Here is a 24,872-nt window from a genome sequence, read left to right on the forward strand (position 1 = left end):
ACTCAATTACCTTTTCCCATTTAAAAGAAACATAAATATTACACATCTGATACAAATAATTGTACTGACATAGCCTTTCACAATCTCAAGATGTCCCAAATTGTCAGGAACAATAGGAGACATTTATTAAAGCTGCCTTTGCCAAACATTTCCAGCCACGGAACCCTTTTGACCTCTCAAGAGCGCTAATGGAACCCGAGAAACATTCTTCATATATTTTCAGGCTCCTCGGCCTCGGCTCTTGTCTCTATGGCTTTGGTTCTTCGCAGGTACCAAACCTTCTCTGGTGTGAGTCTTTCATGTTCCTGAAGTGGGGCAGAAATGTGATGAATTATATATTTGGGGGGCAGAAGGTAGAGAAGGTGAGGGAAGTTCAGAAGAGATTGAGAAAGATGTCATGGACACAAGACAAAGCAAGTGTTAATGGTAGTGTTAAAGACTAAAGAAGGTACTAATAATGGCATAAAGGTAAATTGGCAGAATGTGGGTGGGGGGGGAATCAAAATGGAGAAGAAAGTTTGTGGTCTAAGTTGTTGAATTCAACATTTAAGCCCAAAAGGCTGTAAATTGGCTAATCAAAAGATAAGGTATTTAGTGAGGGGGATAGATACCGTTCTGTGCAGCCACGGCTGTGTTGCCTATCAGGTTCTGGAATCTACTCAGGACTGGACAGGACCTTGGAGTGGGGGGATGAAGATTCAGTTGCCATGGCCCATGTCGGGACCAACATCTTAGGCAGGACTGGGAACAAGGTTCAGCTTAGACTGTTTGAGGAGTTAGGCACCAAATTAAAGAGCAGAACCCCAGGAGAACTAATATCTGCCATGGTCAGAAATTATATAAGATTTATGAAATGAACATGTGGTTCTAAGGCTTATGTGGGAGAAGTGGGTTTTGATTTGTGGGACACTGGCGTCAGGACTAGGTGAGGGGTGTATCATTGGGATGGTCTGCACCTGAACCTTGCTGGGACCAGTATTTTAGCAAACTGTATAACTAGGGAAATAGAGGGCTTTGAACAGTGAACAACTTGCAGTCTGGGGGCCAGATGTGGCACATCAGGATTCAGAGTGTGGATCACAAGACATTTTGTTGACCACTGCCCACTTGCACCGTTGCCACATTCCGCTGGCTTCCATCTGCTGAGCTTTTTTCCGACTGGTATGACTGAAGTGATAAGCATGTAAAGCAAGGGCAAGTGAAGTGAGGTGTGTGCTGATTGCACACAGCATTGACTGTAAGAGCCATGTGCTACCTCTGAATTGTCCAATCAAAGAATAAATATTTATTTTGCTTTTGCTATTTGAACTTAATGATAATTATATTCATATTTTTTATTCATTCATGGGACATGGCGTCACTGGCAGGCTAGCATTTATTACCCACCCCTAGTCCGAGAGCAGTTGAAAATCAATCACATTGCTGTGGCTCTGGAGTCACATGTAGGCCAGACCAGGTAAGTACAGAAGATTTCCTTCCCTAAAGAACATTAGTGAACCAGATGTGATTTTCCAACAATCCACAATGGTTTTGCAGTCATCAGTAGATTCTTAATTCCAGATCTTTTAAATTGAATTTAAATTCCACCATCTGTCGTGGTGGGATTCAAACCCAAGTCCCCAGAACATTAGCTGAGGTTCTGGATTAATAGTCTAGCGATAAAACCACTAGGCCATTGCCTCTCCCAATATATAAATGATAAAGCATTTTCTTTAACTAGTTATGAAATATTTGGCATATGTTAAATGCATTCAATCTTATTCAACGATCGTGGTTAGTGAACAAGCCTGATTTCAATCTTGTGGCCCAGGGAGATGAAGGAGGGCCACTCATGTGGCCCACTCACTAGTCGCAAATCATTGCTATTAACTAAGCAAAGGAGTGAGGGATTGAGCTTTGGTTGAAGTAGCAAATCAAGGGGTAGAAATCAATGCAGGAGAGCAAAATGGTAATATGGGAAATGAAAGTCAGAGAGTGGCAGAAGGTTTAATGATCATAGCTGATGTTACTACTGGACAAATCAGATCGCAGAGTGGAACCCAGCTTGACAGATCCTAACTTTTATTTTTTGTTTAGAAAAGTGGAAGGTAGCCACTGAATAGTCACAGAAGTCAGTTGATCAATGAAGTAAGTTGATCAACTTTTAACAAAATAAAAGCATTTATTAAACAGGAAAACATGAACTAAATTACACTACTCCTACATCCCAGCTGTACCTTTACAGATATATAGATTTCTAAAGATAATACAAGTTACAAAACCTATCATGTACTCTAATGTTCTCAGTCCATGTAATAGGCCAAACATGGTCAGAGACACACACACTCTGAAACCAAGTGACAGATGCCATCCAAAACAACTTCTGCAGATTTCTCATCAATTCTCCCCCAGATGCTTGTCACACTGTGAGCCAAATGATTTCACTGAAACTCTGTCTTCTACACAAAGATTTCCAATCTCCGCTCTCTGAGAATATGTCTTGGAATCTTCCCCAAAATAACATTTACTCTCAGATGTCTTCACCAAGGATCCACCTCCAGGATTTCAACCTCTCCTTCTGGTATTCCTGTGCCCTGGATCGCCTCGTGCATTCAAGCTTCACCTTCCACACACTGTTTTGGATGCACAACAATGCTAACAGAACAACACTGCTTTACAGGTCCATAGTAAGGAGTCACCAACCTTCTGGTCACCTTGGATCTCTGGCTTCTCGCAAGCCCACTTTGTATTCCATCTACTTTCTGCATCTTTACCTGTTTGTAGTCTCTCCCTGCTCCTCACTCTTAACTTCATGAAACAGAAACTTTATTCCATATTCCTGTCCTTTGACTGGAAACTCTTCTTGGAACCTGCTTCTGTCCCTCTCCCTGGTTTCAGGATGTTTTTTTTTAGTTTAGGGCCTGTTGCCTATAGTCTCCCTTCATGATTGCCTATTCCAGCAGTTTCTCTGGACTGGTGTTTCCTTTTAGGTCACCTTCCAACTGAACTGAAGCTGCTGTTGCTGTCGCATTGAGCCCCTGGTTCCTAGGCAAAAAGCCAGGTTTTTATACCATCTTTGCTTCAGAGTTGTAAAACACACATTAAAATGCAGGTATATTTTAAAGTGGAACTAAAACTGAGGTTCTTCCCGTTCTTAACATAAAGCAGAACACAAGTAAGCTATACCTTATACCCAACACACACAAATACAACTATAAATTGCTAAAATTTATATCTATTTCTTAACAGAAAGGGACAGAGGGATAAAAAAAACTAAGAGTACATCAGTAATCAAGACTAGATATTATAAAGATAACAAAATACAAAGCTAAAGGCTGTGTGTCTGAATGTGCATAGCATTCATAACAAAGTAAATAAATTGATAGCAAATATTAAGGTAAATAAAGATGATTGCCCTTATGGAGAAGTGGCTGCAGGACCTCAAGAACTGAGTCTTGAATATTTAGGGGGAGGGGTGTTGATTTTCCAAAAGAATAGGAAGCTAGGTAAAAGTGAAGGGGTAGCACTGTTAATCAAAGGTGGTATGGGTGAAATAGTTAGAGATGACACTTGAGATCAGGAGGTGGAATCAGTTTGGATGTAGATGAGTAACAGTAGGGGAAAGAAATTGAAAGTGGGTGTGGTTGACAGCCCTCCCTAACATTAACCATAATGTAGGACAAAGTATACAAGATGAAATATTGGATGCTTGGGATAAAGGGATGGCAATAACTATGGATGATTTTAATGTACTCAAACTGGAAAAATCAGATTAGCAATAGTAGCCTGGTTGGAATGCTTTTCAGATAGTTTCTCAGAACACGTTCTAGAACTAGACATTAGGTTATATTAGATTTGCTATTATGTAAAGTGACAGGATTAATTAATGACCTCAGAGTAAAGATACCCATAGGTAGCAGCGGCCACAATATGATTGAATTTTACATCCAGTTTGACAGGGAGCAGAGTGAGTCTAAGCTTAAATACAGACAACATGTGGGCATGAAAGCTGAGCTAGCTGAAGTGAACTGGTATGCTAGGAGAGAAATCAATAGAGAAGCAGTGGCAGAGATTAAAAGGATATTTCAGAACACTCAGAGTAAGTATATTGACAAAATTTTAAGGGGAGGACCCACTATCTATGGTTAACTAAAGAAGTTAAGTAAAGCAGAAAACTGGAGGAAAAAGCACATAACTGTGCAAATATGAATAGCAAATCAAATAATTGGTCAGAATATAAAGAACGGCAAAGAATGACTAAGATTAATCAGGAGAAAGAAATTAGAGTATGAAAGGAAGACTAGAAAAGTAAAAACAGATAACAAGAGTTTCTGCAGTTATTTAAAAGGGAAAAAAAGTAGGAAATGGCAAATGAAATGAACAAATATTCTACTGCTGTCTTCATTATAGAAGAAACAGAAAACTTTCCAGTAATAACTGTAAATCAGGAGATGGAAGGGAGAGGGGAACATGGTGAAATTACTATCACTAGGGAAGTAGTACAGAGCAAACTGATGGAGCTGGGAGATGACAAGTCTCCAGGTCAAGTTGGACTTCACCGTAAGCTCTTAAAAGCTAGTAGATATGTTGGTTTTAATTTTTGCAAAATTCCCTAGAATTGGAAAGGAGCAAATATAACCCTCTTTTTAAGATGAGAGGGAGCAAAAAACAGGAAATTATAGTCCTCTTAGCTCAACATTTGATGCATTTTGGTAGATCCAATTCAGCTGGGAGCTATAAAACAAATGGCAAAACCATCAGGAGCAGAGAGACACAGAGATTTGGGTGTGCAGGTTCACAGATCCTTAAAAGTGGCAGCACAGGTGGAAAAGGTGGTGAAGAAAGCATATGGCATGCTTGCCTTCATCGGACAGGGCATTGAATACAAAAGTTGGCAAATTATGTTAGTTATATAAAATGTTGGTTAGGCCACATTTGGAATACTGTGTCCAATTCTGGTTACCATACTACCAGAAAGATGTGGAGGCTTTGGAGAGAGTACAGAAAAGGTTTACTAGGATGTGCCTGGTATGGAGGGTATTAGCTATGAGGAGAAATTGAATAAACTGGGATTGCTCTTCCTGGAGAGACGGAGGCTGAGGGGTGACCTGATAGAAGTTTATAAAATTATGAGGGACATAGGTAGGGTGAACAGTTGAAAGCTTTTTCCTAGAGCAGAAATGACAATTACAAGGGGGCACAAGTTCAAGGTAAGGGGGAAAAATTCAGTAGAGATGTGCGGGGGAGGGTTTTTTTCCACAGAGGGTGGTGATGGCCTGGAATGCATTGCCAAGTGAGATGGTTGAGACAGACACATTAGAGACATTTAAGACTTATCTGGATAGACATATAAAAAGGTGGAGAACAGAGGGATAGAGGCGGTTGGTCTAGATAGGACAACGTGATCGGCGCAGGCTTGGAGGGCTGAAGGGCCTGTTCCTGTGCTTTACTATTCTTTGTTGTTCTTTGACATCGATTGTGTGGAAAAATTAATCATTAAGGAATTTATAGCTGAGTACTTCAAAATCTCAACGCAATCAGGCAGAGTCAATGTGATTTTGCTAAAGGCAAATAAATGTTTAACCAATTCGTTGGAGTTCTTTGAAAAGGTGGCATGTACTGTGGCTAAAGGGGAGCCAGTAAATGTACTGTACTTGGATTTCCAGAAGGCAGTTGTCAAGGTGCCACATCAAAGATCATGGCACAAAGTATGAGCTTCATCTTTGCATGGATTGACGATCGGCTTGCTAACAGAACAGAGAACAGCTTAATTGGGTCTTTTTCTGAATGCCAGGATATTACTTGTGGAGTCTCACAAGGATCTTTGCTGGGTCCTCAGTTTTTTACAATTTATATCAATGATTTAGATGAGGGTGGCAAAAGCAATGATAGCTAAATTTGTCATGAAAACAAGTAGGAAAGTATGCTGTGAAGTGGACATAAGGAGGTTGCAAACACATATAGATAGGCTGAGTGATTGGGCAAAAATTTGACAGGCGGCGTGAAGTTGCTTACTTTGGCAGGAAGAATAAAAAGGCAGAGTATTACATAAAGGAAGAACGACTGCAGAATTCCAAGGTGCAGAGGGATCTAGGTGTTCTAGCACCAGTCACAAAAACACTAGTGCACAGATACATTAAGGAGACTAATGGAATGGACCGAAACCTAGAAATTTGATCCCTCATTGCCTCGGGATTCTGGTGATGGAGGGGCTGACATTCTGTCAGGTGAGGGCAATAACAGATGGAGGGAAGAGGCAGCCTCACTGGTAAAGGGTGAATTAGTGAAATTGGGTATGCGGACGCTTCTCCCCCGACAGTCAGGGACGATTCCTCTGACCTGATCCATTCGGCCCAATGATGCAGTTAAACCGCATGAAGGGCCCGATCAACTGCCGACCTCGCCATGACTTGAAATTTTCCACTTCAATCAACTGCAGGGTTGCCATTTCCCAAAAGCCTAGTGCTTGGGGAAGTGGCTGCTGCTGCGATAAATGTCCGCAATTACAACTCTCTTGTCAAAAAATACTCGACTTTTCTCCAACGCGCGACTCCTCCAACCGACTCCCGCGCGACCCTTCCCGCCGGAGATGATATCGTGAGACCTGGAGACGCACCGCGTGAACCTACGGGATTTCGTGCCTGTTGCCTGGTCGCCTAGCGACCGTTTTATTTATATCTCTCACTCGCGGCTGGAAAATGCAGCGCAGGAGAGGAATGGACGAATGTTTCCTCGACCCACACTCTTAGAGACATTAAGTTAACCGTCACCGTTTTGTTTGCTTTTCAAAGTATTTTCTTCTCGTTTCACATCGAATTAAATCGCCGTTTGTTGACTGTGAGAAGGAACGAAACAGATTTGGAAAGATGCACAAACTGGACGGTCCGGTTGATTTGAAAGAGGCTGCTGTTATAGCGGGGCGAAGGGACTTGGAATTACAGAGGCAGAACAGGGTTTTTAATGCCAGACTCAGAACAATTGGGGTAGGTGTCTAAGGTGTGGCAGTTGCCCTTCGTGTCATATACTTTTATCATTTATATCCTATGTGTGACATCAGAAAATAAGGCAAAAATAATTTCCTTGTCGATGGTGACATGAAGATTGTTTTATTTTGATTTATAAGATTTATTTTGTCACGGGTAATTGCGGGGTGGGGGTGGGGGTAGAATTGAGACCTCACTCAGATAAGCTATGATTTATTGAATGGAGGGGCAGACAGGAAGGACCAAATGGCCTTCTCCTGCTCCTATGCACTATGTTCCAAGGTCAGTATCAATTAATATTTGAATGTAAAAGATGTGCTTTTGTTTCACACTATTTGAAACATTGTCTATCCTCAGCATGTTTGCACAAATTTGGTGCAAGTGCAATCATAGAATCCCGACAGTACAGAAGGAGGTCATTCCACCCATCAAGCCTGCAGGACAACAATCCCACCCAGGCCCCATCCCCATAACCCATGTACTTACCCTGGTGCAAGTGCAATGTAATCATTAAAACCAATTTTATAATTGTGCATCAAGCATTCTGAAAGTAGAAGGGACATTGTAAAATTGATCTGACTAATATCACGTTTTAGATTTGAAAGGCTAAAAAAAAAACTTGCATAAAAATTAATAAATTCTACTGAAAGAAATCACATAACAAACATCTCTCTTTGGATTATTTATATTGATTTTTTTTGTGTACTGCTGGTAAATTATGATGTTTTATTAGTTAATGGGATGGGCATCAGTTTAAGGCTAAGCCCTAATTGCCCTTGACACGGTGGTTGGTAGCCTCATCCTTGAAGTGCTCCAGTCCATGTATGTACATCCTCAGTGCTGTAAGAGAGGGAGTTCAAATTATAAATGGAGACAATGCATTTGATGACACATTATTAAGTATTACTTTACAATGAGCATTATTCCAGTTAGTGCAATGGATGCAATCTATAGCAGTAGACATGCAGACAGAAAGGAATTTATGCAACTAAGTATTTTTAAATGTATATTACTGTTTTTTCTAAGATTGATAAACAAGCATTGGATGGCCAAATCAATGATAGGAAAATTCAGGAAGAGACAAAAGCTAAAAAAGATTTAGCCTATGGTAAGTTCTGTTGACTTCTGATGTATGGGAAAATGATTTAAGGCAATGAGTAAATTGATGATTAGATCACAAAAATACTTTCTCTTCCTCCTCTTGTCAACTGTCCATTCAGGCACATGCAAGTGTCTGATCACTAGTGAAGATACAGAAATTGTATTCTCTTTGATGGCAGCCCCCAAAAAATCAACTTTAAAATACAATTCTCAAAGCAGATGAGTATAGCTACAATATCCAAAGTTTGATTGGCGTCGGTTTTTTAGACCAGAAAAAAAATATTCTTTTAATTTTAGCCTCCGATTTCTCTCCTCCATCCTACTTCTTTGCATTTCACAAACATTTTTGTTGTTGTCTCAGTTTATCAATACTACTATATTAGTATATTTTCTTCCTTGCTTCTTCTAAATGCCACATGTGCAATCCTACATGCTCAACCAACCATCCTGCACCTCCATTCTGTTGAAATCAATATTCTCCTCACTGTTTCCTATTCTAATACAATGTTTCACTGTACTCACTTTCGTTTGAAAACTATGGAATTCTTTGCTTCACTAGTTTCTCTTATTCATACATTGCATAGACATTAACACCTAAATTTGGCAACACCAAATTATTACTACTTGATTTAAGGGAGATGGTAACATTGCTGGATTAATAATCCAGGAGCCCAGGCTGGAGACAAGGGTTCAATTCCCACTAGTGGGATTTAGGGTCAGTGGGATTTAAATTCAATTAATAATCTGGAAATAAATGGTCTCAGTAATTGTGACCATGAATCGACTATCATAAAAAACGATCTGATTTGCCATCCTGTTCTGGCCTACATATAACACCAGACCCACAACAACGCATATGACTCTTAACTGCCTGCCCTCTAAAATGGTGTGGCAAGCCACACAGTTGAAGAGCAGTTAGGGATGGGCAATAAATGCTGGTCTTCCCAGCCATGCCAACATTCCATGAAAGAATAAAGAAATAAATCCTATACTTCAAACTATGTAGGCACCTGCATTTCCTGCTTACTCCTTCAATTTAAGAAAAATAATAAGAAAAGCCATCGAGGTCATAACAATTTTGTTTATTCAATCTCACATTCTTTATCCTCACATAGAATAAAATTATTTGGTGTATGCATCAATAACAAATGCATTATGGATTGACATCAGGGTTTTATTATATCTCACGGCAACTGAAGGTTTTCATACTTATACTTTTTTTAAGGATAAGCAGCCAATGAGATGAGGAAGGACTGCAACTGGTAACTGTCCCATAGCCCCTCAAAACTGTTACTCTGTGTGAGGAAGCTCACAGGATCCCTACAATGCAGAAGGAGGCCATTCGGCCTATTGAGTCTGCACCAACTCTCTGAAAGAGCATCTTACTTAGGCCCAAACCCCTGCTGTATCCCTATAACCCTGCTCATTTACCATGGCGTTCCAACCAAACCTTTGGACACAGGAACAATTTAGCATGGCTCATCTACCTAACCCACACATCTTTGGACTGTGGGAGGAAACCCACACAGACACGGAGAACATGCAAACTCCACACAGACAGAATATGCCATAGACAAGAAAGTAGAACTTCATGTGGTGGAATTTTCCTTTCCTGCCAGTGCTGGGCAGGATCAGAAAATTCGGAGAGAGACCAAAAGTCAGATTTTCGCTGGCGGGAAAGCAAGTTGAAATTTTCCTCTCAGCACTTTGACAGTGGGATGATAGTGGGTTGGATTTGCCACCGATCCATGTTGGGAACCCCACCTGCATGCATTAGCATGTCATGACTACTCATTGGCCAAAATTTTCCAGTCCTTCCTGCCAGCAGGAGACCCCTTGCAGTGTGCTCCGCAGCATCAGGCAGTACAGGGCTGGCAAAACCCTGTGAACATTGGCAGGACCAGATGATCCTATTGCTCGTCAGTGGCAAGCCACCTCTGCCACCAGGAAAATGTCATGGGGGGGGGAGGCGTTGAAAAATCATGCCCATTCGAAATGCAAGTTGCCACATCTCTCTTCCAATTACATGCCGTGAAGCAGGAAATTAGACCGGTCTTAATCATTACTGGATATATGTGGTTTGCTGCTCTCCATTCTCACTTCACTCATGACTTTGAAGTGGTTGCAACATTCAAAGCCTACCCTCAACAGTACTGCTCCAGGTCATCAGTGATGCCAAAGATGCAGTGTTATACCAGACTGGTAGGTATGTCTGTTGGGACTGTGGAGCACAGTTGAAGTGAGAGATTAAAGGCAGCCCTGGGACTTTGTTGGACATGCTACAGGGCTATTCATGACACACATGTCATGGTCTATTGAGGGGTAAGGCCTGTGTGCTCAATGGGGGTCAGCTTGGTGTGTAGGGTGTGCTCATTGTTTCACACTTAGGGTGATGAAAGCCTCAGTCTCAGTACCAGCCTGCAGATGGTCAGGGGAGGCATATGGAGCCTGTAAATGGAAAAAGGTAGTAAGGGGGTGGGTTACCTCTATATATCACCATGCACACAGCCCCAAGGTCTCCCTGCTCATCATGGGATTCCTTGATGATTGTGAGGATGGAAGTTGTAACAGAGGAGGGTCGAAGCTGATGTCGAAGTACAGCACCACCATCTTGAGATCCCAAAGGAATGACGCAGTTTAAAATCAAAATTGGAAAAATTCTCCAAGGGAGGGACCTAAGTAGGTGTGGGAGGATCCTACAGCTGGACTCGGAGGCCCTTGCACCCTCTTACTTTTCAGATTCTCAATATAGAGATGCAGTCTCACCTGAAAAAACTCATGAACAATTTATTGAGGATGTAGATTTGGAACCACTGACATATGGCATGTTTCAACATTAGATTGCATGAGTCTCACATTTAAGGTGATCGATATGACATTTAAGGAGAGGAATGTGAGAAGGGAAGATTCTGCCAAACATAAATAGAACAGAGCTGCTGAATATCCACAAGATGATTATTGAAACCCTTTAAAGTACGTTCTAAAGCTTGCATGTTAATAAGCCAAAATGCATCCACTCATTCTAATTTCTCCTGTCTCTGCTTCCAAGGGAACAACATTTATTTTGTGGGGGATTTTCCATATCCCCTGCAGCGTGTTTCTCGGTGGTGGGCAAAGACCCACCGTTGGCCAGTGGTGGGATCATCTGGGCATGTCGCTATCATTGGGGTTTCCCATTGGTTCCACCCCTCCGCTGCTGTGAAACAGGTGGCGGGGGTTCGCTGTCAGCAAGACCAAAATACCCTATTGGCAGGAAGAGCCAGAAAATCATCCCCTTTAGCTACTTTCTTCCTTTTTATGTATTTATAAAAGCTCTTGCAACCTATTTTTTATTTTCCTGGCCAATATATATTCATAATCTATGTTCCCTCTTTTTATCAACTTATAAGCAAGTCTTTCGTTTCTAAAGCACCCTCAATCCTCAAGACTGATTACTATTCTTGCAACATTATAAAACTTTTCTTTTAATCTGATACTGTCCTTACTAAGCCATGGATGGATCATTGTTACTGAGTTTTTCTTTTTTAAGGAATTGTATTTTTTGTTGAACATTTTGAATTGTAGCTCTCTACTGTATTTATCACCATACTATTTAGTCTATTTTCTTGCTAGCTCTCCTCGCAAACAAAACCATCTGCATAGGTAGAAGTTTAAGATTCTGGTTTGGACTGGAGTATGTTGCTTTCAAACTTAACATGGAATTCAATTTACATTATGATTACTTTTTCCCAGTGGATTGTTTACTATGAGATTACTAATTAACCTTGCCTCATTGGCTTAAAAACAAATGGATTGTTTAAATGGTATGATATCAAATCACAGAACTTTATTTTTTGTAACTGTAGAATAATGATTTTTTAAATATATCAGTAAAAGGTGCCTTATGCGCCTTCTCCTCTTCCCCCTGCCATAGACAACAAACAAAAGTATATGTGATGTCACATTACTTCTCTCATGTTTTGCTGCAGCTAATGATTTGATTCGCCATGATAAAACAATGTGCCTCCTCGATGAACGGCACAAATGTGACGTGAAGAACTTAAACAAGGCTATTGCTGAATTTCATCTATGCTACCAGAAATCTGATACACGTCGTGAGTTTGATCTGAATGATCCACAGGCCTTAAAAAAGGATGTACCTGCCCGGATTTCAGACACTGACCCTCGCTGCACTATATCTACTATGCAAAAGTTTTCTGGGGAAGATTTACAACACCAAGAACGGATTAAACGTCAGCAGGAACAAATCAGGGAATGGTCACTTGCGCAACAGAAAGACTTGAAGAATGCTTTGGAAGACCAGAAGTTTGCAAGTTAGTAGAAGTACAAAATAACACACAATTTCAGAATAGATATGACTAACATTATTGAATAACCAATTGTTCAAGAGGTTACTCAGACACTACCTGTGGAGAAACATCTCTTGCCTGTTCTCCCTCAGACATAATAATAGACTCAAAGTTATATCCCAGTGTATTGCAGCACAGCTGTATCACATTTTATTTAATTATGTACTTGCTACCCTTTTATTAAAACAAAATAATTTTCCTTCCTAAATACCGAGTTTATTAAGTCCCCATTCCCATACTGTACACAATTCCTCAGTTAAAAGCACAGAGAATAATTCCCAGATCATTGATTTCAGATGTTGATCAACTCTGCTTTTTCAGTCACCCTCCTGATGAGAGGTCACAGACCTGAAACATTAATTATGTTTCTTTCTCCATAGATGCTGCCTGACCTGCTGAGCAACTTGCTATTACTTGAATATTAGGTAGATTAGCACCAATTTTTGTACCATTCAGACCTGGTTTCAAATCCAGTCCAAACTGATGAAAAGAAAGTCTCTTCCTTCCACTTACTTGGAGGATCCCATAATGAATTGTAGATTTGGCACATATAATTATAATTCTGTTCTACAAAACCTCCCCATAACCTAATACATATTGACATTGATATGGTAGTCTCATTCAGAGATTACTGAGAGAATTGCTTTGAAATAAAGAATTTGTTTTTTGTAGCACACCCCAAATCCCCCAAGATGTCCCAAATAATTTCACAGAATGGATTATCTTGAATTGTAGTCACTGCTGTTAGATAATTTTACATAGTGTTCTACAAGAAGCAAGAGATGAATTACCCATTAACATGCTTTTGTTGATGGTTGAAGGACAGATGCTGACTAGAACATGGGTGGAACTTAAGAACATAAGAAACAGGAACTCATACAGCCTCTTGACCCTGCTCTGCCATTTAATATGATCATGCTTGATCTTCTGCTTCAACTCCATTTTAGTGCCCATTGCTCAAATCCCTTGATTCCCTGGGAGACCATCTATCTTAGACTTAAATATACTCAGCTCTGGAGAATTCACAATCCTCTGGATATAAAATTCCAACAATATTCACAACATTCTGATCGAATAATTTTCTCCTTATCTCAGTCCTAAATGATTGACTCCCTTATTCACGTCTCCAGGTTCTAGATTCCCCAGTCTGGGGAAACAACCTATCTAGCTACTGTGTAAAGCCCCTTCAGAATGTTTCAATTAGATCATCTCGCATTCTTCTAAACTCCGGAGAATATAGGCCCAATTTACTCAATCTTTCATCACAGGACAGACACCTCATTCCAGCAACCATTCTGGTCAACTTTCACTGTACCACCTCCAATACAAATATATCTTAGCTTTACAACTTTACTTTATAACTTCTAGCCCTCTTCACATAGAATTGATTTTCTGAATGCACACCTCTCTTTCTTGCTGGCTGTGCAAATTGGAGAATTATGGATGAGCATCATAGGATTTTATTTAATTTCTTTCAATGGGTTGAAACATCTGAGAAATGTGCTTATCATTTCCCAATGTCTGGATGGCCAGTAAGCATGGATTCCTGTTGACTGCGTGCATTCCAAAATTGACCCTGTTTGGACACCTGCCTGAGCAAGGAGAATTTACATATCAAAGAATGGAAATGGAATGGAATATAATAAGTAAAGCATTGTTACATCAAGGTATCAATACATATGTTTGTGATTTATATCAGTCTGTGGCCTGTAATGCACTTGATTTGCCAGCACTTTAGAAAAATGTGCCATTTATTATTTAGTAACCTGTCCACTGAAGAGAAAAAGAACAGTAAAACTTGAAGTAAAAAGGTAACTTTGTATGATTTTTGTGCTGTTCTGTTTTTCAGATAAATTGTATGATACATATAGAATAGCTCAGGATCAAAGAGCTTGTGCAGTGCAGCAAATGGAAGATGGCATGAGGAGGGCTGTTACTGTAGCAACAAAAGATTTTAACCGAGCACAGGTTTCACTTTTCCTATTACCCTATTTGATTTTGGTTAAAGACTAGATCAACACTAGGCATCTCATCTGCTTTGCATAATTCAGGTATCAATGCTCTTCCCTGTTCATAAAAAGGCCTCACTTGCATAAAATGCAGGCAGGGTGGGGTAAAGGTGGCTGCAACAGCATTTCAGTGCTTATAATTTTTATAAAGTCACCAGTTCAATTCTATTTTCTTTGAGAAACCAAGGTCATGGATATGAATCTAACTTTGGTTAGAAGTCATACAATTGTATTTTGTTGAGAAGTACATAGTACTACAATCTGTCAAAGGTTTTGAACATGATTCACAAACATTCAAAGCAGAGGTTTTTTTTGCATTTTAAAAAAAGTGTGATTTATTTCTTAGCATGTTTTGAGGTGATGACTTGAAGATCATGCTAGAGAAAATCTGCTTTACAGGAGAACATCTGAACAGAAATTGTGATTTGAACTTTGGTAAGGTATCATTATACAAGATATATAGTGAGATCAAATTGGCCACCTAATTTAGACTCGGTCTAATGTTCCCTCCCATTGATTTCAATAAAAGGTATGGGGTGTGATCTTTCCGCCCGCTGCACTGATCAAGTAGTGTAGTGGGGCAGGAAATTTTAGCGGGAGGCTAAAAATGAAAATTGAGCCCAGTGTCAGGCTGGTGGCGCTCCTCCCAGGCCATTTTTTGCTGATGTCATCAGCCTCGCACCCTTGCCGATTTAAATATTTATGTGCTGATTTAAATCTGTTTAGTGAGCCCAGGACGCAATAGTCCAGGCTCACATAGCTGTCCGACCTCACCATTGGAGATCCTCACCAGTGAGGATCACAGATGTCCCCACCAACAGGGGGGATCCTGATGTGATGGCTTTGCCAATGGGACCAGAGGCCATTGAGATTCCCCCCAAGTTGGTTGGAGGCAGGGGAGGTGCAATTCTCCTTGGATGATTGGGGAGGGTGTCCGTGGGGAGGGGATGGCAATGTGGTGGGGGGAGGTCCATGGATGGGGTGGGGAGTGGGTTGACAGTGGATGCATGCCAAGCAGCCTGCAGCTGACTTCCCCAGGGAGCCAAAACAATTGACAGAATGTAAAGGAAATTGCTTGGGGTAGTTCACTGAAAAAAGAGAGTTAAACATTACGGTTTTCAGACTTTTGTGACACTTGGGAAAATTCCATCCAGGGTGTATTATGGTTGATTAATTATGGCTCACATCATCAAAATTTAAAAGTACCTCCAGTATGTAGAATGGGGCAATAAATTAAAAGACACTTTTCTTGATTCTATCATGTAACACAAAGAGAATAATGTTGGAGTTTTTTTTAAAAACTTTGATGTGGTTTAGGCAATTGAATCAGCTACAAGACACAAGCTTGAAAAGCGGCAGGAGCAAGAAGATAATTTAATTGAAATTGAAAACCAGCGTCACAGTGACTTCCTAACAGAAAATCCAAATCAGGCACTGAGTGCTTTTGGGCCAAACAGAGTAATTGTACATCGCTGGAAAGGAATGACCCCAGATCAAGCAGATGAAACCACTCGCAAACTGAACCAACAAATCCAAGAGAGAAAGGTACTGTGTCAGCTGTCTCCAATTTTGTGCAACATGCCATATTTATATTTTGTACACTTCTGCTGACATTGAAACCTTCCATTGCCTTCATGTGTTGGAACCTTCATGTGCGTCAGTGAGTGGCAATAGACATTGATTATGAAGCCAATTTTGCCTGACTGAAATACAATCATACTTTTACAGCGATGGATGCTAGATGGTGATCAGGAGTGGGGAGTCGCACGATGGGAAAATTCCCCTCCCCCATGTTTATGCTTTTGCCCTGGCTGACATCAGCTAAGTTAAAACAGGTTGGGGATCACTATCGATTCTGACATGTATAGCTTACTGATGTACTACATGGTATTCACCCATTGAGCAATTAGAACCTTTGCGATGTAAAATACTCTGAGAAAATATTGTTATGATTTGAGCTCACTGTTCTTGCTCAAAAATTAAGTGTGCTTCAGTAAACAAGCCCTGACTCTAATACAAAATATGACATTATCCATAATCTTGTGGTGAAAAACAATCCTACTTATATGCATAGATAGATTGAAACATCACAATACATTTCTGATCTCTCTAAAACTGGCAAGAAATACGTTGTAAGAAGTCTCACAACACCAGCTTAAAGTCCAACAGGTTTATTTAGTAGCACAAACCACTAGCTTTCGGAGTGCTGCCCCTTCATCGGGTGAGTGGGAGTTCTGTTCACAAACAGGGCATATAAAGACACAAACTCAATTTACAAAATAATGATTGGAATGCGAGTCTTTACAGGTAATCAAGTCTTAAAGGTACAGACAGTGTGAGTGGAGAGAGGGTTAAGCACAGGTTAAAGAGATGTGTATTGTCTCTAGCCAGGACAGTTAGTGAGATTTTGCAAGCCCAGACAAGTCGTGAGGGTTACAAATAGTGTGACATGAACCCAAGATCCCGGTTGAGGCCGTCCTCATGTGTGCGGAACTTGGCTATCTGTCTCTGCTCAGCGACTCTGTTGTCATGAGGGCCGCATTGGAGAACACTTACCCGAAGATCAGAGACCAAATGCCCGTGACCGCTGAAGTGTTCCCCAACAGGAAGAGAACACAGCGGTGTTCATTCATCCATTGTCGTAGCGTCTGCATGGTCTCCCCAATGTACCATGCCTCGGGACATCCTTTCGTGCAGTGTATCAGGTAGACAACGTTGGCCGAGTTGCAAGTGTATGTACCTGGTGGACGGTGTTCTCATGTGAGATGATGGCATCCATGTCGATGATCCGGCACGTCTTGCAGAGGTTGCTGTGGCAGGGTTGTGTGGTGTTGTAGTCACTGTTCTCCTGAAGGCTGGGTAGATTGCTGCGGACAATGGTCTGTTTGAGGTTGTGCGGTTGTTTAAAGGCAAGAAGTGGGGGTGTGGGGATGGTCTTGGCAAGATGTTCGTCTTCATCAATGACATGTTGAAGGCTCCAGAGAAGATGTCGTAGCTTCTCTGCTCCGGAGAAGTACTGGACGACGAAGGGTACTCTGTCCGCCGTGTCCCGTGTTTGTCTTCTGACAATATCCTGTGTATACGGTTCGAACAAGACCTCTTCACCGCAAGGGACCTTCAACCGATGCTATACACTAGATACATCGATGACATTTTCTTCCTTTGGACTCATGGCGAACAATCACTGAAACAACTATATGATGACAACAAAGTTCCATCCCACCATCAGACTCACTATGGACTACTCTCCGGAATCGGTTGCATTCTTGGACACACACATCTCCATCAAGGACGGTCACCTTAGCATTTCACTGTACCGCAAGCCCACGGATAACCTCCCGATGCTCCACTTCTCCGGATTCCACCCTAAACACGTTAAAGAAGCCATCCCCTACGGACAAGCCCTCCGTATACACAGGATCTGCTCAGATGAGGAGGATCGCAACAGATACCTCCCAACGCTGAAAGATGCCCTCATAAGAACAGGATATGGCGCTCAACTTCTCGATCGACAGCGAAAAACCACACTGACCTCCTTAGAAGACAAACACGGGACACGGCGGACAGAGTACGCATCGTCGTCCAGTACTTCCCCGGAGCAGAGAAGCGACGACATCTTCTCCGGAGACTTCAACATGTCATTGGTGAAGAACAACATCTCGCCAAGACCATTCCCACACCTCCACTACTTGCCTTCAAACAACCGCACAACCTCAAACAGACCATTGTCCGCAGCAAACTACCCAGCCTTCAGGAGAACAATGACCACAACACCACACAACCCTGCCACAGCAACCTCTGCAAGACGTGCCGGATCATCGACATGGATGCCATCATCTCACGTGAGAACACCATCCACCAGGTACACGGTACATACACTTGCAACTTGGCCAACGTTGTCTACCTGATACACTGCAGGAAAGGATGTCCCGAGGCATGGTACATTGGGGAGACCATGCAGACGCTACGACAACGGATGAATGAACACCGCTCGACAATCACCAGGCAAGGGTGTTCTCTTCCTGTTGGGGAACACTTCAGCGGTCACGGGCATTCAGTCTCTGATCTTCGGGTAAACATTCTCCAAGGCGGCCTACACGACAACGCAGAGTCGCTGAGCAGAGACAGATAGCCAAGTTCCGCACACGAGGACGGCCTCAACCGGGATCTTGGGTTCATGTCACACTATCTGTAACCCCCACGACTTGCCTGGGCTTGCAAAATCTCACTAACTGTCCTGGCTGGAGACAATACGCATCTCTTTAACCTGTGCTTATTCCTCTCTCCACTCACATTGTCTGTACCTTTAAGACTTGATTGCCTGTAAAGACTCGCATTCCAACCATTATTTTGTAAATTGAGTTTGTGTCTTTATATGCCCTGTTTGTGAACAGAACTCCCACTCACCTGATGAAGGGGCAGCGCTCCGAAAGCTAGTAGCTTGTGCTACCAAATAAACCTGTTGGACTTTAATCTGGTGTTGTGAGACTTCTTACTGTGTTTACCCCTGTCCAATGCCAGCATCTCTACATCAAGAAATACATTGCCAACATGTAAGCCTATTTTATGAATCTTTGCTGTCACCAGGAGCCTTATCCATTTACCAAGTTGGAAAAAATAGTGGCCCTTTCAAAAAGGATCAAAACTCTAAATTTAGAAACCTTTCTTTGACTGCAACAGGTTTATTTGTTTGAGAAGGATATACTTGCTGATTAGTTGAGTACCTGTTTGCACTGTGTTCATTAAAAAAAATCAATTGGACAGGTTTTCTTGAGTTCAACAAAGGAAGAGGTTATTTTTTTTATTCTCAACCCAATCTAAGCTTCCATGATGAGAGCTTATACTCGACTGATATAGTGTCTTTCACAACCAAGACGTTCAATAGCCTTTTACAGCTAATGGAGTACATTTGAAGTACAGCTACTGTTAAGGTATGAAATGCAACAGCCAATTTGCACACAGTTTGTTCCCACTACTGACCAGATAATTTGTTTTGTGGTGTTGATTGAGGAATAAATGTTGGCTAAGCTACTCGATCGGCTTCAAAATAGTGTTGTGTGATGTTTTATATCCATCTGAAAGGAGACAGGGCCTTTTTCTGATAAGAGGTTAGACAAACTGAATCTCTAACAGTGTGCATTCCTTCAATAGTGTACTCAAGTATCAACCTTGATATTTCTGTGCTCAAGTCCTGGAGTAGGGTATGCACTTACAACCTTTTCACTAATGGGGAAGAGTCCTTATCAACTGAGCCACAACTGACACTTCAGGTGATCCTTTGTTAGCTTACAGTCATATATCAGGACAGGAAAGAGGGCAAGACAAGTTCAGAAAGAGAAGAACTAAAAAATAAGTTCTACCTTTCTGACCTATCGATTTGTTTCCTTTTGATGTTAAATGGATGCAAATGAAGATTAAAAGACCTTCCGTGCAATTATATTAGGCTGTCAATCAAAATAGGGTTAAAAATACCGGAGTCCTTAAAATTAGAGAAGCAACTGATACATCTTCAGTGCAGAACCAAACTGGATGAGTGTCTCAAGGAACAATGTCAAAGGCCATAAACTGGTATAAAAGCGATTGACAACACAGAAATAATTGATCAGTATCAGCTGCATGGATTTGCGTCTTGAAAGCATTTCCAGAAATCCACATAAACAGAAGAAAGACAAAGTATATTTGAAGTGATGGCTGGGTTAAACTAGTAAAACTATTTAATATGAAGAGTTGTTTTAATTTTTCTTTGACCTTTTACAAACATCGTTAAAGTTTAGTTATTAGTCACAAGTAAGGTTTACATTAATACTGCAATGAAGTTACTGTGAAATTCTCCCAGTCACCACAGTGTGGCGCTTGTTCGGGTCAATGCACCTAACCAGCACGTCTTTTAGAATTTGAGAGGAAACCTGAGCATCTGGAGGAAACTCACGCAGACACGGGGAGAGCGTGCAAACCCCACACAGACAGTGACCCAAGCCGGGAATCGAACCCGGGTCCCTGGTGCTGTGAAGCAGCAGTGCTAACCACTGTGCTACCGTGCCGCCCTCAGTTTGCATTTTAAAGCCTTTCACCAACATTGTGTCCACAAACATGATTTAGTTCTGTGCTTTCTGTCTGACCACAATAATTTGAATTAAATAGTATATGTATTTTTGATATGGGGAGAGGAAGAACGTAAAATAAAGAGGGAGGAAAAACTGAAGGGAGAAGTTTTGGGGAGAAAACAGTTGACATCTAACAAGAATCTCTTGCACACAGTGATTTGATTATCAACTTACTATAGTATGAGAAAGGAAACAAGAATTTTGAATTGAATGTGCTCTGATGTTAAATCTTCATAATCCAGTAAAATGATTACAATATATTTTGATTTATTATTGTCAAGTGCATTAGTATACAGTAAAAAGTATTGCTTCTTTCATGCTATAGAGAAAGCATACCGTTCATGGAGAAAGAAAGGAGAGAGTGCAGAATGTAGTGTTACAGTCATAGCTAGGATGTAGAGAAAGATCAACTTAGTACGAGGTAGGTCCATTCAAAAGTCTGATGGCAGCAGGAAAGAAGCTGTTCTTGAGTCGATTGGTACGTGACGTCAGACTTTTTGTAACTTTTTCCCGAATGAATAAAGTGGAAGAGAGTATGTCCAGGTGTGTGGGGTCCTTAATAATGCTAGCTGCTTTTCTGAAGTAGCGGGAAGTCAATGGGTGGGAGGCTGGTTTGCGTGATGGACTGGGTTACATTCACGACCCTTTGTAGTTTCTTACGGTCTTGGGCAGAGCAGGAGCCATACCAAGCTGTGAGACAACCAGAAAGAATGCTTTCTATAGTGCATCTGTAAAAGTTGGAGAGAGTTGTAGCTGACATGACAAATTTCCTTAGCCTTCTGAGAAAGTAGAGGCATTGGTGGGCTTTCTTCACTATAGTGTCAGCATGGGGGGACCAGGACAGGTTGTTGGTGATCAGGACACCTAAGCCTGAAGCTCTCGACCCTTTCTACTTCGTCCCCATTGATGTAGACAGGGGCATGTTGGTCTCTACACTTTATGAAGTCGATGTGTTGACATTGAGGGAGAGATTATTGTCGCTGCACCAGTTCACCAGATTCTCTATCTCATTCCTGTACTCTATCTTGTCATTGTTTGATATCCGATCCACTATGGTGGTGTCGTCAGCAAACTTGAAAATCGAATTGGTGGGGAATTTGGCCACACAGTCATGGGTGTATAAGGAGTATAGTAGGAGCCACTGGACGATAGTCATTAAGGCACATTGCTTGGCTTTTCTTTGGTACCGGGATGATGGTTGTCTTCTTGAAGCAAATAGGGACCTCAGATTGTTGTAATACCCCTGCCAGCTGATCCACGTAGGATCTGAATGTTCGTCCGGGTACCCCATCCGGGCCAGTTGCTTTCCGTGGGTTGATCTTCGCGAAAGCTGCTCTGACATCTGCGATGATGACCCCAGATGAAGGTTCATCCAAGGCTTCCTGGGTGGAGGGCATGCTCTCACTGACCTCTTGCTCAAAACAAGCATAGAGTGCATTGAGCTCATCACAGTAAGAAGTTTAACAACACCAGGTTAAAGTCCAACAGGTTTATTTGGTAGCAAAAGCCACACAAGCTTTCGAGGCTCTGAGCCCCTTCTTTGCTTTTGCTTTTGCTACCAAATAAACCTGTTGGACTTTAACCTGGTGTTGTTAAACTTCTTACTGTGTTTACCCCAGTCCAACGCCGGCATCTCCACATCTTGAGCTCATCAGGCAGGGGTGCGTTGGAGCCAGTGATGTAAAGGGATGAACTGGTGTGTGGTCTGCTTGGGAATAGTTGGATTGTCACCTGGCCGCATGGACATGCAGCTTAGAGGGAACATCACTGCCAAGTATTTCTGTTAGTTTCTGCTTTGATTACAAATTTCCAGCATCCACAGTATTTTGTTTTACAATAAGTATTAGGATAAAGAGCTAAGACAATCCAATAGAAAGTATTATAGTCATTATGCAACACTTTGGTTAGTGCAGAGTGTGCTGCAAGGGTGGCACAGTGCTTAGCATTGCTGTCTCACAGCATTAGGGACCTGCGTTCGATTCACGGCTTGGGTCAGTATCTGTGCGGAGTCTGCACGATTTCCCTGTGTCTGCGTGGGTTTCCTCCCGATACTCCGGTTTCCTCCCACAGTCTGAAAGACATGCTGGTTAAGTCCATTGGCCATGCTAAATTCTCCCCCAGTTTACCCGAACAGACGCCGGAGTGTCGTGACTAGGGGATTTTCACAGTAACTTCATTGCAATGTTAATGTGACACTAATAAATAAACTGGTAGTATCTTTGGAGAGAGCAGCAGAATTAACCAAATATTAATCCTCATTAATACATGCAAATTGGGATCCTATAGGAGCCTAACTAAAAATGGAAATCAACTTCATAGTTCTTCTCTCTGAGTTTCTCAGCTGCTTGTGTCATCTGCAGAAAAAGCATTTACTTAAAACACACAAATGGGATGGCTTGTCACCCCAATTGCCAGTAATTCAAATACGATTATTTACATTCCAATTGTAACTTGATTAGCTCATGTTTGGATGTTATTTTTTTAATTTTATGCTGCAAAGCAATCTTAAACCAGGGTCCATTGTTCAAGCAATTAGTCTTTAATGGTCCATCTCCAGCAGTTGAATGGTTGAGCTGATTTTCATAGATACCTTGTTAATGAGATGCAAAGCCTCTACATTCTCTGGGGGATCGCTGTCTTTGGTGAGTTCCTGCAGACATGCTGTCTCCATCTCAATTGCTGTTAGAATGAAGAATGTACAGTAATGCAAATTAGATGGCCACTATGGCCATGAGTTCAAGTCACCTGTTATAGTGGCCATGAAGGACACAGGGCACCACTAATGGATCTCCCCATGGGCTTCATGGAATGTAAGTTTCCCTATTCAGCAAGCACTATTATTGTCCGGAGGACTGGCCTCGGCAATATTATTACATTGATGACGAAGGTAAACCAGATTTTTTATTGCTCCTGGTAACCTATCATCGAGCAGAAAACTATTTCCTCCCTGATAAGGAAAAAACGTCTTTCCTCAATAAACACGAATCTTATGACGTGAATGGAGAAAGCTGGGCTCAATATATAGAGCGCATGCGCTACTTCTATTGAGCAAACAATATTGAGGGAGATGAAAGGCATAAAGTAATCTTATTCACAGCTTGTGGAGCCTCGACATTCAGCTTAATCAAAGGCCTGACTTATCCAGGTATCCCTGATTTGAAGACTTCTAATGAACTTTCAGATTTGGTTAAAAACCACCGGGAACCCAAGTCTTATGTCATATTCCAGAGATATCAGCCAGAATCCTCTGACCTCGCCCACGGCTAGGATTTTCCATCCTGCTGCAGTGAATGGAGTTTTGGCTGAGAACCAGGTTTTCTGTTCTCATCGGCAGCGGTTGTGAGGGGAATGAGATCGGAAGATCACTGCCATCATTTTAATACAGTAAGAAATTTAACAACACCAGGTTAAAGTCCAACAGGTTTATTTGGTAGCAAAAGCCACAAGCTTTCGGAGCCTTAAGCTCCTTCTTCAGGTGAGTGGGAATTCCAAATAAACCTGTTGGACTTTAACCTGGTGTTGTTAAACTTCTTACTGTGTTTACCCCAGTCCAACGCCGGCATCTCCACATCATCATTTTAATACAACAGGGATAACCCCTGGGGAGCCCATTACAGGATTTTTGGCCAGGTTGTGGAAACTAGTCAAACATTGTTAATTTGGATGATCTCTAAATGAAATGTTGAGAGACATTGGTGCCTGGAATGAACAACCCAATAATCCAAAAAGAATTATTGGCAGAATCTGATCTGGACTTAGAGAGCTGTTGAAATAGCCTTGTCACTACAAAGTGCAGAAAAAGGAGCTCAAGAGCTACAAAAGGTTGCCCAAAAGCGATGTTTTCCGGATAGGGAGAAGAACCATGAGTGATAATGACCATCCCTCCACTGAGAGTGCCTGCACAACTAAGATGTCAAGGTTCCCGCTACAAAATCAAGGCCCAGCTTGCGTCACTTGGCAGTTGAGGAAATGCAATGATACACCCTCACGTGGAGGAGGTCCTCTTTTGGAAGGTTGAAAGGACCAACGTCGGGCTGTTGTAGGCACAGCCAGGCAATTCAGCCAAAGCATGGTTGCAGGAGTAGACAAAATGCGTGTTGCTTTGGAAGGAGACCATGGCTAGTACCAGCCTATACCATGGAGGTACATACGCTGCCAGAACAAGAAGCCATGCAACTAAATCGCATTGTCATGACCAAGGTTGCCCAATTGGATAGAACTGCTGGTGAGTAGACATTCGTTGAAAATGGAGGTAGACACAGGAGCCACAGTTTCCATTATTGTGGAGTAGGCTTATAACTACCTTCAAACCGGTATTCAATTTTTAAAACCAGAGAACACTAGGGC

General features: G+C 41.7%; 2 protein-coding genes across 2 annotated transcripts in view; one reads left to right on the plus strand and one right to left on the minus strand.

Moving 5' to 3' along the window:
• Positions 1–6,427, minus strand: part of LOC144498648 (structural maintenance of chromosomes protein 1B-like) — a 139,057-nt gene extending 132,630 nt beyond the window's left edge. Inside the window, exon 1 of the mRNA XM_078220093.1 lies at positions 6,319–6,427. Coding sequence (XP_078076219.1) covers positions 6,319–6,427 — 109 coding nt within the window. The remainder of the gene's footprint in view (positions 1–6,318) is intronic.
• Positions 6,428–6,662: 235 nt separating this feature from the next.
• The window catches only part of LOC144498646 (RIB43A-like with coiled-coils protein 2), a 29,617-nt gene continuing 11,407 nt past the window's right edge, over positions 6,663–24,872 (plus strand). The window contains exons 1-5 of the mRNA XM_078220085.1: positions 6,663–6,962; positions 7,989–8,070; positions 12,032–12,376; positions 14,262–14,380; positions 15,739–15,966. Of these exons, the coding sequence (XP_078076211.1) occupies positions 6,846–6,962; positions 7,989–8,070; positions 12,032–12,376; positions 14,262–14,380; positions 15,739–15,966 (891 nt within the window). The 5' untranslated portion in view covers positions 6,663–6,845. The remainder of the gene's footprint in view (positions 6,963–7,988; positions 8,071–12,031; positions 12,377–14,261; positions 14,381–15,738; positions 15,967–24,872) is intronic.

The sequence above is a fragment of the Mustelus asterias genome, chromosome 9 (assembly GCF_964213995.1).
Source record: "Mustelus asterias chromosome 9, sMusAst1.hap1.1, whole genome shotgun sequence".
Taxonomy (NCBI): domain Eukaryota; kingdom Metazoa; phylum Chordata; class Chondrichthyes; order Carcharhiniformes; family Triakidae; genus Mustelus; species Mustelus asterias.